This window comes from Pseudopipra pipra, chromosome 5, assembly GCF_036250125.1.
Source record: "Pseudopipra pipra isolate bDixPip1 chromosome 5, bDixPip1.hap1, whole genome shotgun sequence".
In the NCBI taxonomy this organism is placed as follows: domain Eukaryota; kingdom Metazoa; phylum Chordata; class Aves; order Passeriformes; family Pipridae; genus Pseudopipra; species Pseudopipra pipra.
The window spans coordinates 8,049,786-8,071,563 of NC_087553.1; the positions used below are offsets into that span (position 1 = coordinate 8,049,786).

At 45.8% G+C, this 21,778-nt stretch overlaps 3 protein-coding genes across 3 annotated transcripts in view; 1 reads left to right on the top strand and 2 right to left on the bottom strand.

The window, feature by feature from the left end:
* Positions 1-860: 860 nt before the first annotated feature.
* On the bottom strand, positions 861-10,969 carry LOC135414069 (aldo-keto reductase family 1 member B10-like). Its single transcript, XM_064654330.1, has 10 exons — positions 10,840-10,969; positions 8,940-9,107; positions 8,221-8,337; positions 6,871-6,948; positions 6,112-6,234; positions 5,544-5,650; positions 5,301-5,382; positions 4,699-4,782; positions 4,142-4,224; positions 861-3,682 (listed from the first exon to the last, which is right to left on the bottom strand). Exons 1-10 carry the CDS (start codon positions 10,903-10,905, stop codon positions 3,640-3,642), a joined length of 951 nt encoding a protein of 316 aa, XP_064510400.1. The 5' UTR covers positions 10,906-10,969; the 3' UTR covers positions 861-3,639.
* Positions 10,970-14,226: 3,257 nt separating this feature from the next.
* LOC135414067 (aldo-keto reductase family 1 member B1-like) lies at positions 14,227-20,787 on the bottom strand. The gene is made up of 10 exons (XM_064654328.1): positions 20,675-20,787; positions 20,405-20,572; positions 19,568-19,684; positions 18,259-18,327; positions 17,897-18,019; positions 17,296-17,396; positions 17,039-17,120; positions 16,428-16,511; positions 15,575-15,657; positions 14,227-14,857 (listed from the first exon to the last, which is right to left on the bottom strand). The coding sequence occupies exons 1-10, from the start codon at positions 20,735-20,737 to the stop codon at positions 14,815-14,817; spliced, it is 933 nt and encodes a 310-aa protein (XP_064510398.1). The 5' UTR covers positions 20,738-20,787; the 3' UTR covers positions 14,227-14,814.
* Positions 20,788-21,360: 573 nt separating this feature from the next.
* Positions 21,361-21,778, top strand: part of BPGM (bisphosphoglycerate mutase) — a 35,917-nt gene continuing 35,499 nt past the window's right edge. The window contains exon 1 of the mRNA XM_064654338.1: positions 21,361-21,483. The gene's annotated coding sequence lies outside the window, so the exon portion shown is untranslated. The remainder of the gene's footprint in view (positions 21,484-21,778) is intronic.

The window sequence follows — 21,778 nt, forward strand, 5'->3', positions numbered from 1 at the left end:
AATCAGCAGCGGAGCCTGCAGCCAATGGGATCCGCCCGGCGGCCATGGTGGGATAGCGAGGTGGGCGTTTCTCCCGGAGGGGCGTCTGGGGGGTGCGGCTTTTCCTGCTGGAACAGGGTGAAATTCCTTGTCAAAGATAAGGGTTGAGGGCAGGTCCCGATCCGGCTGGTGTTTGTGCTGCAGGGATCAGCTCCTGCAGCGCCCTGTCCCTGCGCCACAGGTTGTCCGTGCGTGTCTCGCTTGTGCCGGTGTGCCGGGGCGTTGCGACACCCTGTGGCAGTTCTCCCCGTGGGTTCTGAGAGAGAGGTGGTTTCTTTCAGGGACGCTTTGGCCCACGGTTTGTCATCGGTACAGCCCAGGGGTGTCCCAAAATGTGTCGATAAGCAGGAGGCCTGGGGTAGGACGTGACACAGAAGTCCCACGCTCCCCGCTCACGGAGCTCCTCCCTCGCTGCCGGGTGTGTGGCCGGGGCTGAGCCATGGCCCGGGGAAGGGCTGAGCCTTTGGCTGGAGCAGCGCGGCACTGGTGGCCTGGGCTGGTGCCAAGAACCTGCCATGCTGCGTGCTGTTGAAAGGAGATGGCTAAAGATACCTCAGTATGGCTTGTGAGAGCGGGGAGCACCCTGTTTCCCTCTCCAGATGGGACAAGTACAACATCAGTTTGTGGTAAGTGAGTCTGTGAATAAATTAGGCAATAATCAGTACAAATCGCTTCATTTTAAATGTTGGGGGAAAGTATTTCTTAGTACGTTTTCAAAGCTGCAGAAGAGCAGTGATTCTCAGCAAATGTCACAGGGATCACATTGTGCCTGTGTCTTTAGGGAGGTGCAAACCATATCTCAGAATAAAATATACAAATGTAGAAATAAATGGTAAGTGAACTTTAATTTCACGTTAGAAATCGACTTTGAAATTGTGGAGAGGCAAAATACCCTGTATTAATGAGGTGCTCACAGTGCAATGAAAAAAAAATATTTATCAACATGATCCTTCAAGTGCTCCATAATGGTATCTTAGGGCTGCTTGGAAGCCTTTGCTATTTGCTTGTACTTGGAGAATTGATTAATGTACAAGCATAAATTCAAAGTATGTGCAATGGTGCACTTTTCTCTGAGTGCCTCTCCCACAGTTGGTGCCCCAGGTCTTTTTGCTTCATTTAACTCAAGACAGACAAGATAATTAGTTTTTCTCTTTAATCTTCCTCTGATTTTCTGACAGGCCTATCAACTTCCTCAGCAGGATGTGGTATTTCAGTTTAATCACGTAAAAGTTATACAATTTGGGCTTATCTTTTATCCTTATTTGGGATTCCTTCTCCATAGATCTGCCCTGAGTCCACTCAGTTTCTTGGTCTGGTTCATTGTTCAGAGAAGTGATTGAAAAATGCAAAATGACACATTTTGCCTTGTGTGCCATGTGTTTTCTCAAGAGAGCCCAGAGAGCAGCTGAAGTGCCAGTTTGTTCCTGCTCTCCTTCGTATTCCCAAGGCACTCGAGTCTGTGGTGCTGTGCTGGTAATTTATTAGTGTTAGTAGTGTCACATTCAGAAACCAACAATGATGAGTGGCTCTCAAGACTCGATGTAGGAACTTGCAGAATCCATCAGATTTTGTACTGGAGCAGCACCAAGGTGAACTGTTGCCCTCAGAGAGCTGTGCTCTGTGAGCCTGTGAAAGCTTGCAAAGCCTGGCTGTTTGGCCAGCAGGATGGGATCTCCTCTGAGGGAGAGCAGAAACCCTGGAGTATTTGTTCTAATTCTTCTGAGCGCATCTTTCTGGAGACAGGTTCAAAAGCCTTGCATTCCTGTGGCAAGGAGCTGGGTAGAGTGTGTGATGACAGAGAGATTTGGTGGAGAGCAGGGCTGAGAAGTGCAATTTGTCCTTCCACTTTCTTCTGAGATTTCTGATGCTGCTGCTTCTGTGAACTCACGTTCTCCTTTGAGGGTTGGTGCTTGGTTTTCCCAAGACACATCCCGAGAGATGCCTTGCTCATTTATGAGAGGATTTTTGGCATTTTGCTTAGTTTTGCCTGTTGCTGTGAGACCTTGCCCAAATCATGCCAATATATGGGAGCTGCCAGTGGATTTTCTGTCCTGAAGGTGTGGCTGGGGTTGTCAGATGACAGTAGGGACTTTGGGAAAGGAGTATGTATTGGAACAGGATGTTTATGTTGCTAAATGGTGTGCATTGACTCAACTTCCAGATGCTTGTTAAGGCAGGAATAAGGCGGGAGGATAGTGGTTTAATCTGATTCTAAGACCTTGGCCTCTTTTTTGCACTGAGTTCAGATCAAGTCAGGAGCATCCTCTGAGGTCCCATCACCCTCTGTGTCTTCTCAGTAGTTTTTTTTGAAGACTTTAATATTTGATAATTCTTATATTTGCCTATTTGTCTATTAACCTGATGAGCTGACAAAACTGTGTAATTAAAGTGATTTAACTCCAGAAATGAAACGATGAGCACATACCCTAAGCAGGCAGCCCTTGCCTGTGCATCCTTTGCACCTAGGCCTGATACAGCAAGTTGATGTGGCTAAACCCTGATGATGTCTCCTTCCTTTCAGTTGGTTGTATGTGCCCTGGGATGAGAAGAGACCCTACAAGTGGGAGCAGGGTAGCCCTTCAGTGTGGGTAGGATGAGGCAGTAAGTGGTGCCCTTAGCCAAGGAGGATATGGATGAATTTGTGTGATTGTGCCCACAATGATGGCTCCAAAGTTAGAGCAAGTGTTTGATCAGGAGCTTTCCAAGGCAAAGAGGGTGGTTGTGAAAGGTGGTAGAAATTCCCTACATCTTTAGCTCCCATGCCATATTAAATATTGTACCCTTACTGGATTCACTAACTTGGTGTATTTTTTTGCAGGAGGTTGCTGAGGGCTTTATGAGCTGTTTCCTTTGGAAAGCTGGGAAACACATGGTCTTGGATAGTATCTTTTTGAATTGAAAGTGGAAATTTTGGGGAGAAGATCCTAAGGTGTCAGTGGTTTGGCTCAGCACCAAAGGGCTGAGCCTCCCCTGCCAACAGACACCTGGGTTGTGTGGCAGCTGAAATGGGGCTGTGCCTGTGGCTCAGGGCCTGTGGCCAGCCTGTGGATTGCTGAGGAATGGCAGGGGAGAGTGCTGAGTGGCTGTCCCAGGGCAAATCCGTGTCCCCACAGTGCAGGTGACTGCAGCCCACCTCTCTGTGTATCTCTGGGTTGGGAGGGTTTTGGTTTCTTCCTTCACTGGACAGAAGATTTTCAGCCAATTAACGTTTTTGCTTTTTACAGTTAAACTTATTTAAAATATGGGACACCTCTGATGAAATTGTGAATCCATGTTTGGTTTTTTTTTGTGGTTTGTCAGCATCTGGTTTCTGCTGATGCAAGACTGAAGGCAATTACTGAATGGTGGTACAAGCTCTTCCACCTCTGCTTTGGCTCTTCAGTAGAAATACTGTCTTCTAATAGGCAGAAGATTATTACATCCCACATTTTTTGCTGTAGAAAATACCCTTTTCTTCTTGCAAAAAAACCAAATTTCATGGGATAAACATTCTGTGTCTTCACTGGCAGTACTGGGGCAGATGCAATAAGAAAACCAGATACATAGCTCAAAGTTAGAGCAGAGGCACGTGAGACACCAGAGGTCTAGTGAAGGCCATCTTCAGTATTCGGCATGGAAAGGGTATTCCTTGAGATTTTTGGACCTGAAAGAAATCAAAGAGGGAATGTTATTTAAATGCATAACTTAAATGTTATATAGAGATGCATTGGGTACACAAAGGAGCCACTGAGGGAAGATCTGCATCATGTAATTACAGGAAGAATATGTGGAGATATATGTCTTTGTTTCTCTAATACAGACAAAGATGAAATGAATATCCAGAATCCATTTTTTATAATTCAAGTTTTACAGAGAGTTTCCTGAAAACTGAATTCAAAATGAGAATGTAGTTTGTTTTCTTTTTGTTTGTTTGTTTTGTTTTTAAAATGAAAATATTAAACCCTCTCCTGAAAAAGTGTTCTTGGGAAAACCAGTTGGAATTTGAGTTGGTATGATTTTTAAATAAACTGAATTTCATTCTACTTAGTATCTGTGACACAAAATTCCTTGTAAAGAATATTCAAAGTTTAGGAGTTGGAAGAAAACAGTCAGTGTCACTTACATATCCATTTCACAGATCCTCCAGTTTCTGTTAAAGCTCAGAATAGTTGCCATCTCCTCTTTAGTCAATTCAAAGTCAAACACCTAAAAGGAGAAACAGATGGAAATTACCTCTTTGGACAAACCAAACAATGAGGAGAAGGACAGGATTAGAGAGCAGCTCCATGCTGGAGGGTCGATTTTCACTCATGTACCACTGAATTAACAGATAGAAGGACACCTTGTTTTATGGACACAGGAAATATTTTATGAACATTGTTTATTCTATATATGATGTTTCTGGCATGTTACTGTGTGGGGATTCCAAGCAAGCAGTGCCTGCTGATTCATCCATAAGCCACAGAACAGGAATTATCATTAAGGACGGTTCATTGACCTCTCCAAAAATAGGCCTGGCTTGACAGTCAGTAAAGTTTAGTTAAGCATAAAGAAGGAAAAAGTGCAGTCCTGCTGCCCAAGGAGGACATGGCAGGGATGAGAAAGGATCTGTGTTTGCTCTGCAGGGAGAAGCTGTGCTGTCCCTGAAGGGCAGCACCCAGCTCACTCCTAATACCTCACCTGGAAGTTCTCCAAGATGCGCTGTGGTGTGACAGACTTGGGAATCACAATCACATTTCTCTGGATCTGGAAGCGAAGGAGAACCTGCAAGAACAGAATCAGAAAGAGGATGGTTCCTGCTCTGGAGGAAGCAGAGCCTGTTCCAACAGCTGTTTTCTCTAAGCTCTATGCACTTTGGCAGAGCTGCATTTCAAACCATTCCTATCCCTGCAGCCCAGATAGCACTGCCTGGAGAGCAAAAAGGGAAGTGGTGGAGCCTCACATGGAAGGCCTCCTTTCCCATTCATTTTTGGAACAATTCCTTTTCTTCCCAGCTAGGCTTTTAGCAGTCTATGCAAGGCTTTCATTCTGTGCAAGAGGACTTGAGAGGGGAAGGTGACATCTGAAGCTGGGTCAAGAATCTTTTGTAGGGCCAAAGAGATAGTGGTAGCGTGTCTTGCAGATCATTTAATAAAAAAATCTGTATTGTTAGGGAAAAATCAAAGGAGTGCCATAATTCATGGATTGGGTAATATGGATAGAGGTTCTACCCTTTCCTGAGCTCTGTTTTCTTAAATGGCTGTGTTACGGGAATGAGTACCCACTGTGTGGCACTTACTCACCTGTGCTGGGGTTTTGTTGTGTTTGGCTGCAATCTCTTTGATCTTGGGGTCATCCAGGAGGGAAGGATCCCCTGGCTTAGCCCTGCGCAGAGAAAACAAATCAATAGCAAGAAACCTCCACAGAAAAATCCAGCGTAGCAACAGAGATTTGTATCTGGGTGAATACTTAATGCTGCAGGTGTAGCTTCAATGTTACAAACATAATCCATGCCAACTTCCTTGGAAATTGCAGAGCAGTCTTACCATGGTCTGTCAGGACGGCCAAGGGGACAGTATGCGGTCACAGCAATCCCTTTGGATTGGCAGTACTTGATCAGCTTCTCCTGGGTGAGGTATGGATGACATTCAATCTGCCAACACAAAAGCACAGAGGCTGTTACTTGGCAGAACTGTTGAAATATTGTGCTCCATGGATTATCTCCTAATCCATCTGGAGGCTGCCTTTTCCCCTAATTTGCCCATGGCCTGCACGATAATAGTATTATCCTTAGTATTGAAAATACCTATTGTTATACAAAGTGCTCATGTAGAGTTTGCTATGGGTGTTTCACAAAGCTCATCTCTGGGTTCTTTATTTTTCCAGAAAAACTGTTTTTAAGGAAATACTCCAACATTTGTAAACAGTGGTTCAGCAAGGTGATACCAAAAAGGAAATGTCCAAGTGCCTTGTGTACTCCCAAATATTCCACAGAGAGGGATTTAAAGTACATGCTGTCTACTTTGTTTTCCCTTTTCCCATCCCTTCTTTCAATTGGTATCAGGTATTTATAATGCCTGAAAACTAGTCACCTGAAGTCACTTTGCAGCTTACCTGGTTATTTGCAGGCTTGTGCCTCAGTCCCGGCTTGTTCAGGATTCTTTCAATCTGCTCATGGTTAAAGTTGGAGACTCCAATGGCTTTTACCAGACCACAGTCCACCAGCTCTTCCATGGCCTGATACAAAGAGGAGCAAAGTCAACATCCAGTATGCAAAGCAGATCATGATGATGTGGGGTTTTTTTTCCTGTCATGAGCAGCACTAAATAACTGTTTAGACTTGCAAAGTTCTCTGAGGGAGAAGCACGTACCATCTCACCCAAGCCCAAATTCTCATTCCCTGAGTGTGTGGAAATTCAGACCAAGTTGCATGATGACACTCAGTAATCCACTACTGTGCAAGCACTGGAGGGCTGTGCCCCACACTGTAGGCAAGATCTCCACCTAAAACACCTTTATTTCTGTGAAATTTGTTTGAGCAATTCAAGAAGGATGCAAAAACTGTGGTGAAAATAATTGTACAGTTGTTATGGTCGAGCAATGAACTTTTTCTAGTTTCAGTCTGGTCTGCAGCTCCACTGGAAGAGCTTGTGTAGCTCACTGTGGGTAAGGTGGTTAAGAAAGACTCAGGGAATAGGAATAACTAGGTAAGGATGAAGCATGCCAATTATGAAAAGGTCCTTTGTACTGCCTTACATGCCTTCCACCTAGTTTTGCTTGAATGAGATGACAGTGGTTGTGTGACATAATTAAACCATGGAAAAGACTGATGAGGACAGAGGACATGCCTCTTCTGCTCTAGGCTAAACTTACCTCCCACGTCTGTAGAATATCACTGTTGCTAGGTATAGCCATGCCTTTGTCATCTTTTGGCAACAGCTCCTCTCCTGCCTGTCAGTGAGAAAAAATGCTTGAAATAATCTCTGCTGGGACACTAGCTGTATAAAACAACTAAGTGGGGATGTAAGGAGCTAAAGCTAATAGTGTATGAAAAAAATCCCAAGTAATTCTCATTATAACTTAATTCTTCATGTTGCTTCTTAGTTCATGCATTTTGTAACCTCCCATGCCAGTAAAGATAGGTATTTCTGCTGGACCCTTGGAAGTGATCATCTACAAAATGCATGCAGGGAAGCATGCAGGGACTCACAGAACAGTATTCTGGGGTCTTACATGAGTTCACTCTAAGTGTTGTTCTGTTATGCACATTTAGGAATAATGGCTTCTTTAGTTGTTTTTAAAAAGGCATATGGATGATTGACTTTGTTCCTGTGAACATACACAGTTTATGCTGGAGTACATTTGCTGACAGATGTCCCATGGGGAGGCTCACTGTTGAAGTTGCTGTATTAAGGAAAATTAGAACAGCCTGTATCTAGACAGTATGGCCAAAGTATTTTGAATGATTGGAATTTTCTAGATGCCACAATATTATGCAGTTTCACTTGACGGCTTTTTCCATATAAATCTAACTAAAGCAATATTAAGAGAATAAAATGAAGTTGAGCTTGAAAGCATTAGGTAGAATAGAGATTTTGATCTGGGTGTAGCAGAAAGGAGAAGCTAATGGTATGTGCGTGTGTGTGTATATATATATAAACTGACATAAATCTTTGAAGTGCATGTAGTCTGTGAAAACTTGATATCTAAAAGCCTCATCTTTTGAAATTCAAGGTCTGTGAAACAACACTGAGTCTCCTACAGGCAAGGTCAGCTCAGTCTCTACTGTATTAATGACTTGGTGATTAAAGAGAAAAATGGGAATCTTTCACTCTGTGATTTTGTAACCTGAACAGGAAAGAATTTCTGTCGCACAGCAAAGCGCAGCCCTCTGTCCCACAAGGGGCAGTTTTCAGATGGGCATGCTTTGGATTTGTAAAAGAAAGGGAAAAAGGCATAACCTGTGCTTGCAGCTGGGAGGCTTGATCTTAGTGCTAGGTCTGCCTGTCCATTATCAAAAGGGCAGAGGACACTGTGCAAGCCTCACTCTCAGGGGCAGAGATCAGGAGCACAGCTCACGTGGCCAGAGTAAAGCTGAATGGGCAGCACTGTCACAGTGCTGGTACACACCAGACACATGCTCTTTCTGGAGCTGCAAGTGCTCCTGGCAGTGTTGAGGAGCTCTACTAGGAGGAAAAGCCAAAGGCATTGCTGTCACTGTACCTTGAACCCAAAAGGCCAGTGGATGAGGTAGAGATCCAGGTAATCCAGTTTCAGGTCAGCAAGAGTCTTCTGGCAGGCTCCCTTCACCAGAGGCTTCTCGTGAAATGTGGACCACAGCTAGGGGCAAAAAACAAGGCACACTGTGACCTCCTGGGTTAAATATCTTGGAACCCTTCTGTACTGTTCCAGCAAGAACCTGTTTCCTTTGGAAGGTGATGTGGAATTAGGCCACCCTGTTTCTTTTCAGATGGGGCTTGCTCTGTAAGCAGGACTGGGCAATGGCCACTGATACGAAGGACAATATGTGCTGTGGTGGCATATGTGATCAAAAAGGGTTGTAAACTAAAACCTGACCCTGTTCCATTAGTCAAGATATGCAAAAGCCACTTATTACAGGCAGATATGGGTTAAAGAGCTCTTTTAAAATTAATAGTTTCAGTGGTGAGCCAAATCCAGAATTTTCAGCAGAAGCAAGTTAAAACCAGGACACTTTCTGGGACCATTTAAGCTTAACACATCCTTTGAACAATCCCATGAAAATGGAGAATGTGAAGCGTATCTTAGATAACTCTATACAAAATACAGTGACAAAATACAGTATTGACCTGAACTATGTCCTGAATTACTCCACTCTATAGCATACAACCTTTTCCCCTGCTCTGAATTTCCCTCTACACAAAACAGACCTTCCCCTGGATCCTAGGTCACTATATCCTTACCTTACTGACGACGAAGAGATCTTCTCGTTTCACAACACCTTCCTTGATTTTCTGCTGGATCCCTTCCCCAATTTCACTCTCATTTTGGTACACATAGGCACAGTCAAAGTGGCGGTACCCGGCATCGATGGCAGCCATCACTGCAGCTTTGACTTGCCCAGCTGCAGACTGAAAACAGAAGGTTAAGATCCCAAATCAAAGCATACAGGCCATTTCCTAGTTATTTCATCATCATCATCATCATCATCATCATCGTCATCATGGCTGGGCTTCGCAAATGAAGATTTGGGGAGGGCTCCACCCACGTTTGTTACAAGCACGCTGGTGGCTAAAAAGGCCAATATGAGATAGACATGTCCGATTGCAAAAGGCACAGCAGAAAGACTCCTTAGGTGGTAAATTCTGCAAGACACGATTCTTTCTGCGTTGTCTTTTCTCCTCGAGAGTGATCCTGCGTGCGTTCTCAAAAGCATCAGCCGCGTTATAGATGGTGTGTCTCCAGGTCTCCCGAATGGAGGCCAGAGTAGACCAGTTATGTTGATCAATGTGGCCAAGGCTGAGATGTTGTTTCAGGGAGTCCTTGTATCTTCTCTTCAGGGCTCCTCTCATGGGGTAGCCGGTGGCAAGTTCACCATAAAGCAAGATCTTAGGAAGGCAGTGATTGGTCCTTCATCCTGGAGATGTGCCCTGCCCAACGCAGCTGTGTTCTCAGCAACATGGCCTCAATACCCGTGACTGCTGCTTGTTCTAGAACAGATGTATTGGTCACATAATCTGACCAGTGGATGTTTAGGATTGTTCGGAGGCAGCGTTGATGGAAGCGTTCTGGGAGACGCAGGTGGTGGCGGTAGATGACCCATGATTCAGATCCATATAAAAGAGTAGACAGCACTATGGCTCTGTAAACACTGATCTTTGTACTTTTCTTCAACTGTTTATTTCGCCAAACTCTTTTATGAAGCTTTCTGAAGGCACTATATGCCTTTGCTAACCTGTTGTCTACACCTTAGTCATCTACATCACCGTTGAGTATTGTACCATTCTCTAGCCCAGCTCCTGCTGGGGCGCATCCCACCTGTAATTTGAAGCTGCTTCTTTCAGAGACAGAAGAGATGTGCATTTGTGTGTTTCTATATCCTGACAGGGGTAAGAGCTGTGCACAAAGAAATGTTGGCATGTCGTCTTCATACAGATTTAGCAATGTTTGTTTTCAGGCATTGTATGGTTCACTGATTTTGTAGTCATTGTAACAGCAGTGCAAACTGCTTTGTCAGAACTTGCTTGAGATGCATGAATGGTCTTCTAAAGCCGTATCTTATTAACAGATGATTCCCAGTGACCTCGCCCAGGATTAAAGTTACTCAGCACCGAAGCAGCAGACAATCCGAGTGCCCCACTGCAGCGGCACGGAAGCCTTGGCTGCGGGAAGGGCTGGAGAGCAGCCGGGAGAGGGGCCTCGAAGGCCACAGCCGCGGGAGCCTGGCTGGGACGGGAGAGGATGGGATCCGCGCATCCCTGGGGAGGGGGTTACCGAGTATGTGAGGGAAGGAAGGAGCCGACTCTCCCGGGCCGGGGAGACCCAAGAGTCAACTCTCTCCCATGGCAGGAGGGGGACGACAAGGACGGAGGGCACGCTAGGGAAAACAGCTTCAAAAGCAGCGTGGGGCTCTGCCTGCGGGGACGACCGGAGCCAGAGGGCATCCTTGGCGGTATCCCGGGCGGGATGCTGGGGGCACCGACAGCGCTGCGCTCCGGCCCGGGGTGTCGGTGGGGGCGGGTCACCGAGCCGAACCGAGCCGAGATGCGCCCGCTTCATCCCCAATTCAGAGCGCTCCGGACCCCCGCGTAGGAGATCGCACCGGGCGCAGTCCCAGCCCCGCTGAGAGCAAGGGACCCTTACCTTCCATGTGCCCAGCCCCATGAGGGGCATCTTGGCCCCGGTGTTTAGTTGCACGCAGGTCGCCATAGCTCCAGCTGGGAATGCTGCTCGGCACTATCGCCCGCCGAGCCCTTTAATGACGGCTGGGTCGCGCCCGCCCCGTCCCGGGACCTGCCCACACGGGACAGGCACCGATCTAGGGCGGGTCAGTGCCGCGTCTCCCCGAGTCCTCGGAGCTGCTCTCTCCGCGGATGTGGGCTGTGAGCCTCGGGACAAGGAAGGGCTCTGAGCCCACCGGCTGGAGCAGCGTGTCCCCGAGGCAGCGATGGTGGTCCAGGCTCTTGCAGAGCTCCTGTAGTGTCTGTGTGAATCTGGAGCTTTCAGCCCTCAGTGCCCCTCGGAAGGTGGGATGATGCTTATGGTAACAGGAGAGGAAAAGTGAGCTGCTTTGTAGGAGTAAATTAGAAAGCAGTGAAATGTAAAGAAGAATGTTATTTTTAGTGTTGGGAGAGGTTTCTTGCGATGTTTTTTTGAAGCATAGAAGAAGATGTTATGTTAAGGCCATCTAAGAAACTTTGCTGATTGCTCCTGCTTGGCAAATTTATTCAGGTGCAAGCATTGTTTGGACTATAATGGTGCATTTTTCTCTGTGTGCCTTTCCCACAGCAGATGTCCAGCTGCTTTGTAGCTTTGTACTGGTTTTTTTTTGTCAGCAGCATCAGCCGTCCTCAGCAGGATGTGATGTTTCAGTTACATCACAAAATAGTTATATAATGCTTTTTTTTTTCTTTCTGGATTCCTTCTCTGTAAATTTGCTCTGAGCATGCTCAGACTCATGAGGTTTGGTTCAGGGGTCGATGAAATCAATGGAAAGATTGTGATACTAGGAGTGCTGATGACAGTATTAAAAGAAAGCTGTTTGCATGAGAGGCCTGCTGCCATCCTAGTCTAGGGGGTTTCACACTTCCTTTTTTCCTTCCTACTGTCCCTCCCTCAGTTCAGAAAAATGGACACTGTCCATCTACAGAGCTATAGGGAAGTTCTCTGTGCCAGTCATGGCATTGTGTCTGGTGAGCATTCCTGGTGAAGGACTGAAGCTAAGGTTATCAGAGGGGCAGAGCAGCTGCACAGAGTGCATACTGTTGGGGAGGTGGACTTAGTGGTGTTAGCTGGGCTCAGAGATCAGTTTTCCATGCCTGACCTCTATCTTGACCTTAATTATTAGCAGAAGTCACGTGGAGACTTGTCCTGACAAAGATTGTTGCCCTTCACAGAAGGTACCCTATTTTAAAACATAATTTTGCTGAGGACTAGTAAGGTTTATGCAATATGCACTTCACAATTCTTTTTTTCAAAATGAAATGTTGAGTCATGCCTGTGATTTGGTTTTTCAGGGCAGATGAAGTACCAGATTCCCTTTGCTCTCCTATTTCCTGGATGCTCAAGCTAGTGGTGTTCTGCTTTGACTCCAGATGTAGAAGGTCTCAGTGTAGGAACCACAAGAATCTATCAGATTTTTGTGTTGCTTCTGTGAAGGTGGTGCTTAATTTTCCCCAATGGTTTCTTGAATGAGAGATGTCTCTGTCTTTTAAGAGAGGATTTTGGGCAGAAGGTTTGCATTTTGCTTTGTTGTTTGTGCCTGTTGGTGTGAGTCTTTGCCCAGATTATGCCAAGACACAGGATCTGTCAGTTGTTTCTCTATCCTGAAGGTGTGTCTGGGGTTGTCAGATGACGGCAGGGCCTTTGAGAAAGAAGTATCACATTTGTCAGTGGATGACAACCTGAAATGCCATGCTATCAAAACACTTCCTAGCTATCCTAGCACTCCCCAGCAAGGCTCACCTGCATCTTCCACCAGAAGGGATAGGCTTTGTCAGAGGAAAGCTTTATTCATTCACATAGTTACAGTTAACAGAGACCTGTCCCAGTTACTGTGCCAGTCAGTCAGCACAGAATAGCCTGTGGAGAGAAAGTAACACTGACTCCACTGTCACATTCCAGTTCCACCATGGGCCCCCTGCTTTTATGCATCATGACACCTGTTAAACAGTCTTCCCTCTCCCCAGTCTCTGCTACTCTGGGTTTTTAATAGCCAGATATCAGCACAGGATACCAACCAAATCAGTCCACAGTGATACCACTGTACAGTTTTCCAGCAGTTTCAGGTGTTGGTCTCCTATTGCTTGTTGCTCCACAGTCCACTAAGGCTTGTTTGTAAGTAAATTGTCTTACTCAACTGTTCTTGTCAGCACTGCTCGGTCAATCACAGCTTATTATACCAAGTTATTCAACTTTTGATCAGGACAAGATCTTCATGCTCTTGTGACATCATTTAAAATTGAATAGGGATTATTGCTGGGTTAAGAACTGGCTGATGGCTGGGCCCACAGAGTGGTGGGGAACGGGGCTGCATCCAGTTGGCGGCCGGTCACGAGTGGTGTCCCCAGGGATCAGTGTTGGGCCCAGTCCTGTTTAACATCTTTACTGATGATCTGGATGAGGGGATTGAGTCCACCATTAGCAAATCTGCAGATGACACTAAGTGGAATGGCAATCTGCTAGAAAGCAGGAGGGCTCTGCAAAGAGACCTAGACAGGCTGGATAGATGGGGCTGAATCCAATGGTATGGGGTTCAACAAGGCCAAGTGTCTCCAGACTGCCTGGAGAGCAGCCAGGCAGAAAGGGACTGGGGGTTCTGATCGACAGGAAGCTGAACATGAGCCAGCAGTGTGCCCAGGTGGCCAAGAAGGTCAATGGCATCCTGGCCTGTGTCAGGAATAGCATGGCCAGCAGGACCAGGGAAGTGATTCTGCCCTTGTACTCAGCCCTGGTTAGGCCGCACCTTGAGTACTGTGCTAATTCTGGGCTCATCAATTGAAGAAAGATATTGAGGTGCTGGAGCATGTCCAAAAGGCAATGAAGCTGGTGAAGAGTCTGGAGCACAAGTCCTATGAAGAGAGGCTGAGGGAGCTGGGGCTGTTCAACCTGGAGAAAGGAGGCTCAGGGGAGACCTCCTCACTCTCTACAACTCCCTGACAGGAGGTTGTAGCCAGGTGGGGGTTGGTCTCCTCTCCCAGGTAACCAGCAGTGGACAAGAGGGCATGGTCTTAAGCTGTGTCAGAGGAGGTTTAGGTTAGACATTAGGAAGAAGTTCTTTACAGAGAGAGTGATCAAACATTGAAATGGGCTGCCCAGGGAGGTGGTAGAGTTACCGTCCTTGGAGGATTCAGAGACTGGATGTGGCACTTAGTCTAGTAGACAAGGTGGTGTTGGGTCAAAGGTTGGACACAATGATCTCAGAGGTCTTTTGCAACCTGGTTGATTCTGTAATTATTTCCAATGACATTGTTAATGCAAGTTGCTTGGTTTGTTAATTTTCACATTAGAGTAGAACTTCCAAACCAGCAGTAATCTAAACATTTTTATTTTGGTTAAAAATGAAATTGAACACTAATCTCTGTCCAGTTTCAGCCTGTAAAAAATTACAACTGAATTAAAGCCCAGTATGAGTTGGTATGCATCTGTAGGTCTGGACGCTTCTCCCATTTATTCTTCTTTCACAGAAAGCTTTGAACTGTGCTCTAGAAGTAAAATTATTTGTTGTCTTTTATCTTCAGGCAGTGATTATGTAGTTCATTCTTTCAGGATGGATCTTTCTTCTGTGTTCACATATCTTTAACCCTGCAGCCTTAAGTAGTGTTGATGCAAGACAGAAGACAAAATCAGTTGCTAGGTTATTCTGTTTTCTGCTTTACTATTTCAGCCATGCAGAGACACTCATCTAATGAGCAGAGAATTATCGTAGCCCATATTTTGTTCTTCAGAAAAGTTTTACTATTTTGTTCCACCAAAGAAGAAAAACCCAAAGTCACTGAATACATATACTGTGCCTTTGCTGGCAGGAGAGAGACAGTGTGCAGCTAGTGGGCAACTTCAGGGAATGGTAGAAGCTCATTACACTCCAGAGGCCTTCAGGAGGGCAGGATAAAACCACCTTCAGTATTCTGCATTGAAAGGGTACTCCTTGAGATTTTTGCACCTGGAGGAAATCAAAGAGGAAGGATTACTTAAGGCTGAAATATAGAACCTTCAAGGGAGGCTCTGAATTGAGTAGCAGCAGAATGAATTTAAGAGACTTATTACTATAGAAAAAGCATACAGGACCAACAAGTTCATCTTTTTCTATTATTTAGGCACTGAACAGTGGTGGGACCAAATTACTTCCTAGATAAAAAGTTAAAATTCACACTGCTTTACAGAGAAAACAGCAGTTTCTGCAGCCTTCCAGCCAACTCTTCTTGTCTTGCTCTTGGCTTCCAAGGTGCATATCTGCAAGCAGTTGTGCTTTGTACTGCTCAACGGATGATCATTCCCTCCCCCAACCACCTATGTAAGATCTGACATCAGCTTATAATACCTCGTAGAAAAAATTATCTTAAGTTTAAAACTGCCTAATGTTCATTTATCCCATATGGACACAGCCAAAGTTATCAACCAGAACCCTCACTCTGGAATTCCTGGCACACAAAGTTTCCTGGAGAACAGATTTACAGTGAATACACAGCATGACTTATCCTTTAGTCAATAAAGTAAAAGAATATAACTCTGCTAAGATGTTAAATAACAGATCCTTCATCCCCCAAATGATTTCAGATTTCAAAATATACCCAATTTAAACAGCTACACCGGTTCCTATGAGATCAAAATGAAGATCATTGAAAACGCAAGAGTTCGAAGGAGACAAACGGCCACTCACGTGATCATTTCACAAATCCTCCAGTTTCTGTTTAAGCTGAGCAGGGTTGCCATCTCCTCTTTAGTCAATTCGAAGTCAAACACCTAAAAAGAGAAACAGATAGAAACCACCTCTTTGAACAAATCAAATCAGAAGCAAGATTCACAAGATCAAAGAACAAGTTCATATAAGAAAGAGTGCTGGTTACAAGTGATGGCTTCAAGAAACAGGGAAAGGAAAAGAAGTATCTTTGGATTTTCCATATTCTACTGGCAGAGGGAAGAACCAAACAAAAAAGACTGACGGTTGCAGTTACATGTGCCAGCTATTCCAAGGTGTTTGGTGAGCACTTAAGTGTTGCAGAATGCCTCCATCATCCATTTGTGAAAGGTGCATCTTTCTGTCCCATACCAAAGAAACAGCTACAACACTTCCATATTCAATAAATCCAGCTTTGTTACATCTGAAATCCTGATGTCCAATATCAGAAAAAAATGCCCTTACGTAACAGTCAGAGGAGCTATGTGGTTTACTGACAGAAGGACTCTTCCCTTAATGTGTTGCTTACTCTATATTTTGAGGAATGTTACTTGACTGAGGCGACAAACCTGCCCACTGTGTCATCCATAAGTCCACAGAGCAGAAGACACCATGTAAAGTGACAGATAATATTATCACCATACTGTTTCTAAGAGCTCTGTCTTTTCTTCAGTTTAGTTTTCAATGTAGCCCTGACTTCCAGACAGAAAGGGTGAGCCCAGTCCTGCTGCCCAAGGAGGACATGGCAAGGATGAGAGAGGATCTGTGTTTGCTCTGCAGGGAGAAGCTGTGCTGTCCCTGAAGGGCAGCACCCAGCTCACTCCTAATGCCTCACCTGGAAGTTCTCCACAATGCGCTGTGGTGTGACAGACTTGGGAATCACAATCACATTTCTCTGGATCTGGAAGCGAAGGAGAACCTGCAAGAACAGACAACTGAGTCAGAAAGAGGATGGTTCCTGCTCTGGAGGAAGCAGAGCCTGTTCCAACAGCTGTTTTCTCTAAGCTCCATGCACTTTGGCAGAGCTGCATTTCAAACCATTCCTATCCCTGCAGCCCAGATAGCACTGCCTGGAGAGCAAAAAGGGAAGTGGTGGAGCCTCACACAGAAGGCCTCCTTTCCCATCCAGTTTTGGAACAATTCCTTTTCTTCCCAGCCAGGCTTTTAGCAGTCTATGCAGGGCTTTCATTCTCTGCAAGAAGACTTGAGAGGGGAAGGTGACATCTGAAGATGGGTCAAGAATCTTTTCCTGTCTGAGGGTCAAATAGGTAATAGTAGCATATATTGTAGGCCACAGAGTGGACAATCTCCATGGCTTGTTAACGCCACCAAACAGCACCACAGTTCACAAGTAACACTGTTATAGGCTGTTCCCTCACTTCAGACATAAGTTTCCTAAATGGCTGTGTTACAGGAATGAGTACCCACTGTGTGGCACCTACTCACCTGTGCTGGGGTTTTGTTGTGCTTGGCTGCAATCTCTTTGATCTTGGGATCATCCAGAAGGGAAGGTGCCTCTGGCTTAGAACTAGATGGGAGGAGGGGGAAGGGAAGAAACAACAAAAAAATCACTCTAGAAAGATTCTATCTAGCCTCATCAATTAAAAAAAAAATATATATATATATATATATACACCTGCCCCAATTACTCAATTAGTGTGAATGTTTCAGACTTAAATCATGCTAACCCACTTGGAAATTACCCATCAGGACGGCCAAGGGGACAGTATGCTGTCACAGTGATCCCTTTGGATTGGCAATAGTTGATCAGCTTCTCCTGGGAAAGGTATGGATGACACTCAATCTGCCAACACAGAAGCAGGGACAGAGTTGTGGAACTACTGTAGTTTTCCCATGCTCCAGAGGTTTTTCTAAATCCTAATTTCCTAATTACAGGCTGCCTTCATCCTACCCTGTGTGTAGTCTGTGTGACCAATACAACTCTGTAATTCTATAGAGCACCAACTTTTACATTGAGTACTTATGTGATTTTTGGATTTTATTCTGAGAGGCTTTATAAAAGTCAATGATTATAGTCAGAATGATAGCTCATGTCTGGATTCTTCATCCCTCCAGAGAGAATGCTTCCTAGGAAAATAATCTGGAATTTGTAAAAAGTGGTTCAGCAAGGTGAGACAAAAAGGAAATGTTTAAGTTCTGTGTGTACCAAAAAATACCCATAGAGTGGGATTTAAAGTACATGCCGTGTCTACTTTCTTTTCATTTTTCCATCTCCTCATTCGACTGTAATTAGATCTTTATAATCCCTGAAAAGTATTCACCTGCAGTCACTTTGCAGCTCACCTGGTTATTTGCAGGCTTGTACTTCAGTCCTGGTTTGTTCAAGATTCTTTCAGTCTGCTCACGGTTAAAGTTGGATATTCCAATGGCTTTTACCAGACCAGCATCCACCAGTTCTTCCATGGCCTGACATAAAGTGGAGCCAAGTCAGCATGCAGTGTACAAGACATGACCTGAGTACATTCTTCCTAACTTTTCTTCTCTTGTTTCTCTTCATGGGAAGCAGAGTTTTAAAAGCTACCCATGTATTTTTGTGAATTCTTTCTAGCTAATTCTGCATACATGCACGAGCCCTTCTGCAACTGCTGAAGCCAACACCACTGCTAAGGACAGATGATGTGACTTTTCCACTCGGATGAACTTACCTCCCATGTCTGTAGAATATCAGTGTTGCTGGGGATAGCCATGCCTGTGGGAAACAGCCCCTCTTCTACCTGTCAGTGACAAAGAAAACGCTTGAAAAATCTGTCGAGAAGTTCACTTAATACCATGAGAATTTACAACCAAAACAGTTTGAACTTCTAGTGCAGGCAAGAGCACTAATTCTTGTCTATATTCAGTCATTCCTTCCTGAGAAGTGGAAGGAATTTGTGGCTTTTTTGCTAGAGACTGTTCCCATAAGGACAGGGTTTTCTGCTGGACGCCTGGAAGTCAGGGTTCACCCAAACACCTACAAGGGAAAAAACCCACTCAGAACTATAGACTTCAGTCTCACACATGTTCACTTCAGGTATTGTTCTTTAGTTCCCACTTAGAAAGAACTTTTTGTTCTTTTTGTTTTGTTCTTTTTCCAGAGGGACATCAAGATACATAATTGGGTACTGGGAGGAGTTTGGTCTACACAGTGCCAGATTTGCTGAAAAGACAGTTCTTCCATGACAAAGCTCAGTGTAAAGCTGCCAACACTAGGAAAATCAGAGGAGCCTTTGTGTACAAGTCATGAAAAGACACCAAGACTGAACTGTGTTTAGCAGCTGTTTGTTGCTATGACCATGAGACAGTTTCATTTTCACGGCTTTGTTAACATAAAGCTAAAATAGAGCATGAAAAAAAGATGAGCATCTCAAAGGCAACAGGTAGAACAGAGACAGATCAGACTGTAGCAAGATAGAAAGGCTAAAACTAGAAATATTCAAACAGACATGAACTCCTTCACCAATCTTGGGGGCCTAACTTCTCCCACTAAAGTTTCACAGTTTAAATTCCTGTCTCAGTGGAATAAGCAAGCAGCTCGATCTGTACCACATTAAGGATTTGGTGATTAAAGAGAGAAATTGAAACCAGAAGTATTTATTTTTGTTCTCTGATTCTGTATCATGCAGAGGAAAATTTCAGACAGGCAGCAAAGTGCAGCCCTCCGTCCTACAAGGGCAAATCTTACATGAACACACACTGGATTTGCAAGAGAAAGGGAAAGCAGCCTGTTTTATGCTTGCAGCTGGGAAACCTGCCCCTAGTTTTCAGACTATCATTCCCAGGATGAAAGGGTATGGAAACAGCAGTTTCAGGGGCAGAGACCAAGAGCCTGACTCACATGGCCAGAGTAAAGCTGAGCACCAGAGCAGTGCTGACACAGATGACAGATACCTCATTGTCTTTCTCAGTCACAGCAACTGTTAGGCTGTAAAGGCAGAGTCACAAGAAACAAAGCCAAGGGCATTGCTGCTACTGTACCTTGAACCCAAAAGGCCAGTGGATGAGGTAGAGATCCAGGTAATCCAGTTTCAGGTCAGCAAGAGTCTTCTGGCAGGCTCCCTTCACCAGAGGCTTCTCATGAAACGTGCACCACAGCTAGGGGCAAAAAACAAGGCACACTATGACCTTCTGGATTAAACCTCTCAGGTGCTCTCCTGAACAGCACAGAAATGTTCCATGTTCTTTGGAAGGCAATATGGAATGAGGCCATCGTAGCGCTCTTCAGACGCGGCGTGCTCTGGGATGGGACTGGCCCGTGACACTGAAGGCAGTGTGTGCAGTGGCAGCACAGTGTTTGAGCAGGATCATAACAAAGTCCTCTGGTTCCATTAGTTCAGATATAATTTGTGCTGCCCACTCTGCCTTTTCCTGCAGGTTGGCCTGCAGCTGGCCTCCCCTCATCCATCCCCCAGCACTCTGTCCTCTCAGCAGGGTGCCAGAACACAACAGGTCTGTGGTGCTCAAAGTTGCTGTATATTCTGAGGGGGGAAATCAGACTCTTGCCTCCCTTCAGTGTTATTGGAAGAAAGTGCAGGGAAGACAGCTGCCACCAGTTAGGGTAAGAGTGATTCTTCTTAAGGAACTCACTCTTCCTATCCAATGGCTACAACATTAACAATTACTGTCAGTGGACAGGAAAGAATCAAACTCTATCACTGTGGTCATGAAGTGGAACAAGACGGCAGTATCAGGAATAATCTCGTTTACATTATGAGCTTCTCCAGTGCTACAGCATTAAACTACTTCAGGTTCCTACTGTAAAAATATCACAGGTAAAGCCAGTTTGTCCATAATCCATGACCATTTGATCCATACCTTACTGACGATGAAGAGGTCCTCTCGTTTCACGACACCTTCCTTGATTTTCTGGTGGATCCCACGCCCAATTTCCTTCTCATTCTGGTACACGTAGGCGCAGTCAAAGTGGCGATACCCGGCATCGATGGCAGCCATCACTGCAGCTTCCACCTTACCTGGGGGGGACTGACGGGAAAAAGGGTAGGACATGTCTCAGTTTGGGATTTTCACGTGCTTTTCCTTCGGTAGCTGCCGAAGCACCGCCGGGGTGCCGCTGCCCGCGGTTACCTTCCATGTGCCGAGCCCCAGCAGCGGCACCTTGGCAGCCCCGAGCCGCGCGTACGCCGCCATGGCCGAGCCGGCAGCGCTCCGCCCCCCCGCTCCCTGGCAGCCAATCAGCGCTCCGGCCCCGCCCCGCTGGCAGCTCCGCCCAATCAGCAGCGGAGCCTGCAGCCAATGGGATCCGCCCGGCGGCCATGGTGGGATAGCGAGGTGGGCGTTTCTCCCGGGGGGGCGTCTGGGGGGTGCGGCTTTTCCTGCTGGAAAAGGGGGAAATTCCATATGAAAGATAAGGGCTGAGGGCAGGTCCCGATCCGGCTGGTGTTTGTGCTGCAGGGATCAGCTCCTGCAGCGCCCTGTCCCTGCGCCACAGGTTGTCCGTGCGTGTCTCGCTTGTGCCGGTGTGCCGGGGCGTTGCGACACCCCGTGGCAGTTCTCCCCGTGGGTTCTGAGAGAGAGGTGGTTTCTTTCAGGGACGCTTTGGCCCACGGTTTGTCATCGGTACAGCCCAGGGGTGTCCCAAAATGTGTCGATAAGCAGGAGGCCTGGGGTAGGACGTGACACAGAAGTCCCACGCTCCCCGCTCACGGAGCTCCTCCCTCGCTGCCGGGTGTGTGGCCGGGGCTGAGCCATGGGCCGGGGAAGAGCTGAGCCTTTGGCTGGAGCAGCGCGGCACGGGTGGCCTGGGCTGGTGCCAAGAACCTGCCATGCTGCGTGCTGTTGAAAGGAGATGGCTAAAGATACCTCAGTATGGCTTGTGAGAGCGGGGAGCACCCTGTTTCCCTCTCCAGATGGGACAAGTACAACATCAGTTTGTGGTAAGTGAGTCTGTGAGTAAATTAGGCAATAATCAGTACAAATCGCTTCATTTTAAATGTTGGAGGAAAGTATTTCTTAGTACGTTTTCAAAGCTGCAGAAGAGCAGTGATTCTCAGCAAATGTCACAAGGATCACATTGTGCCTGTGTCTTTAGGGAGGTGCAAACCATATCTCAGAATAAAATATACAAATGTAGAAATAAATGGTAAGTGAACTTTAATTTCACGTTAGAAATCGACTTTGAAATTGTGGAGAGGCAAAATACCCTGTATTAATGAGGTGCTCACAGTGCAA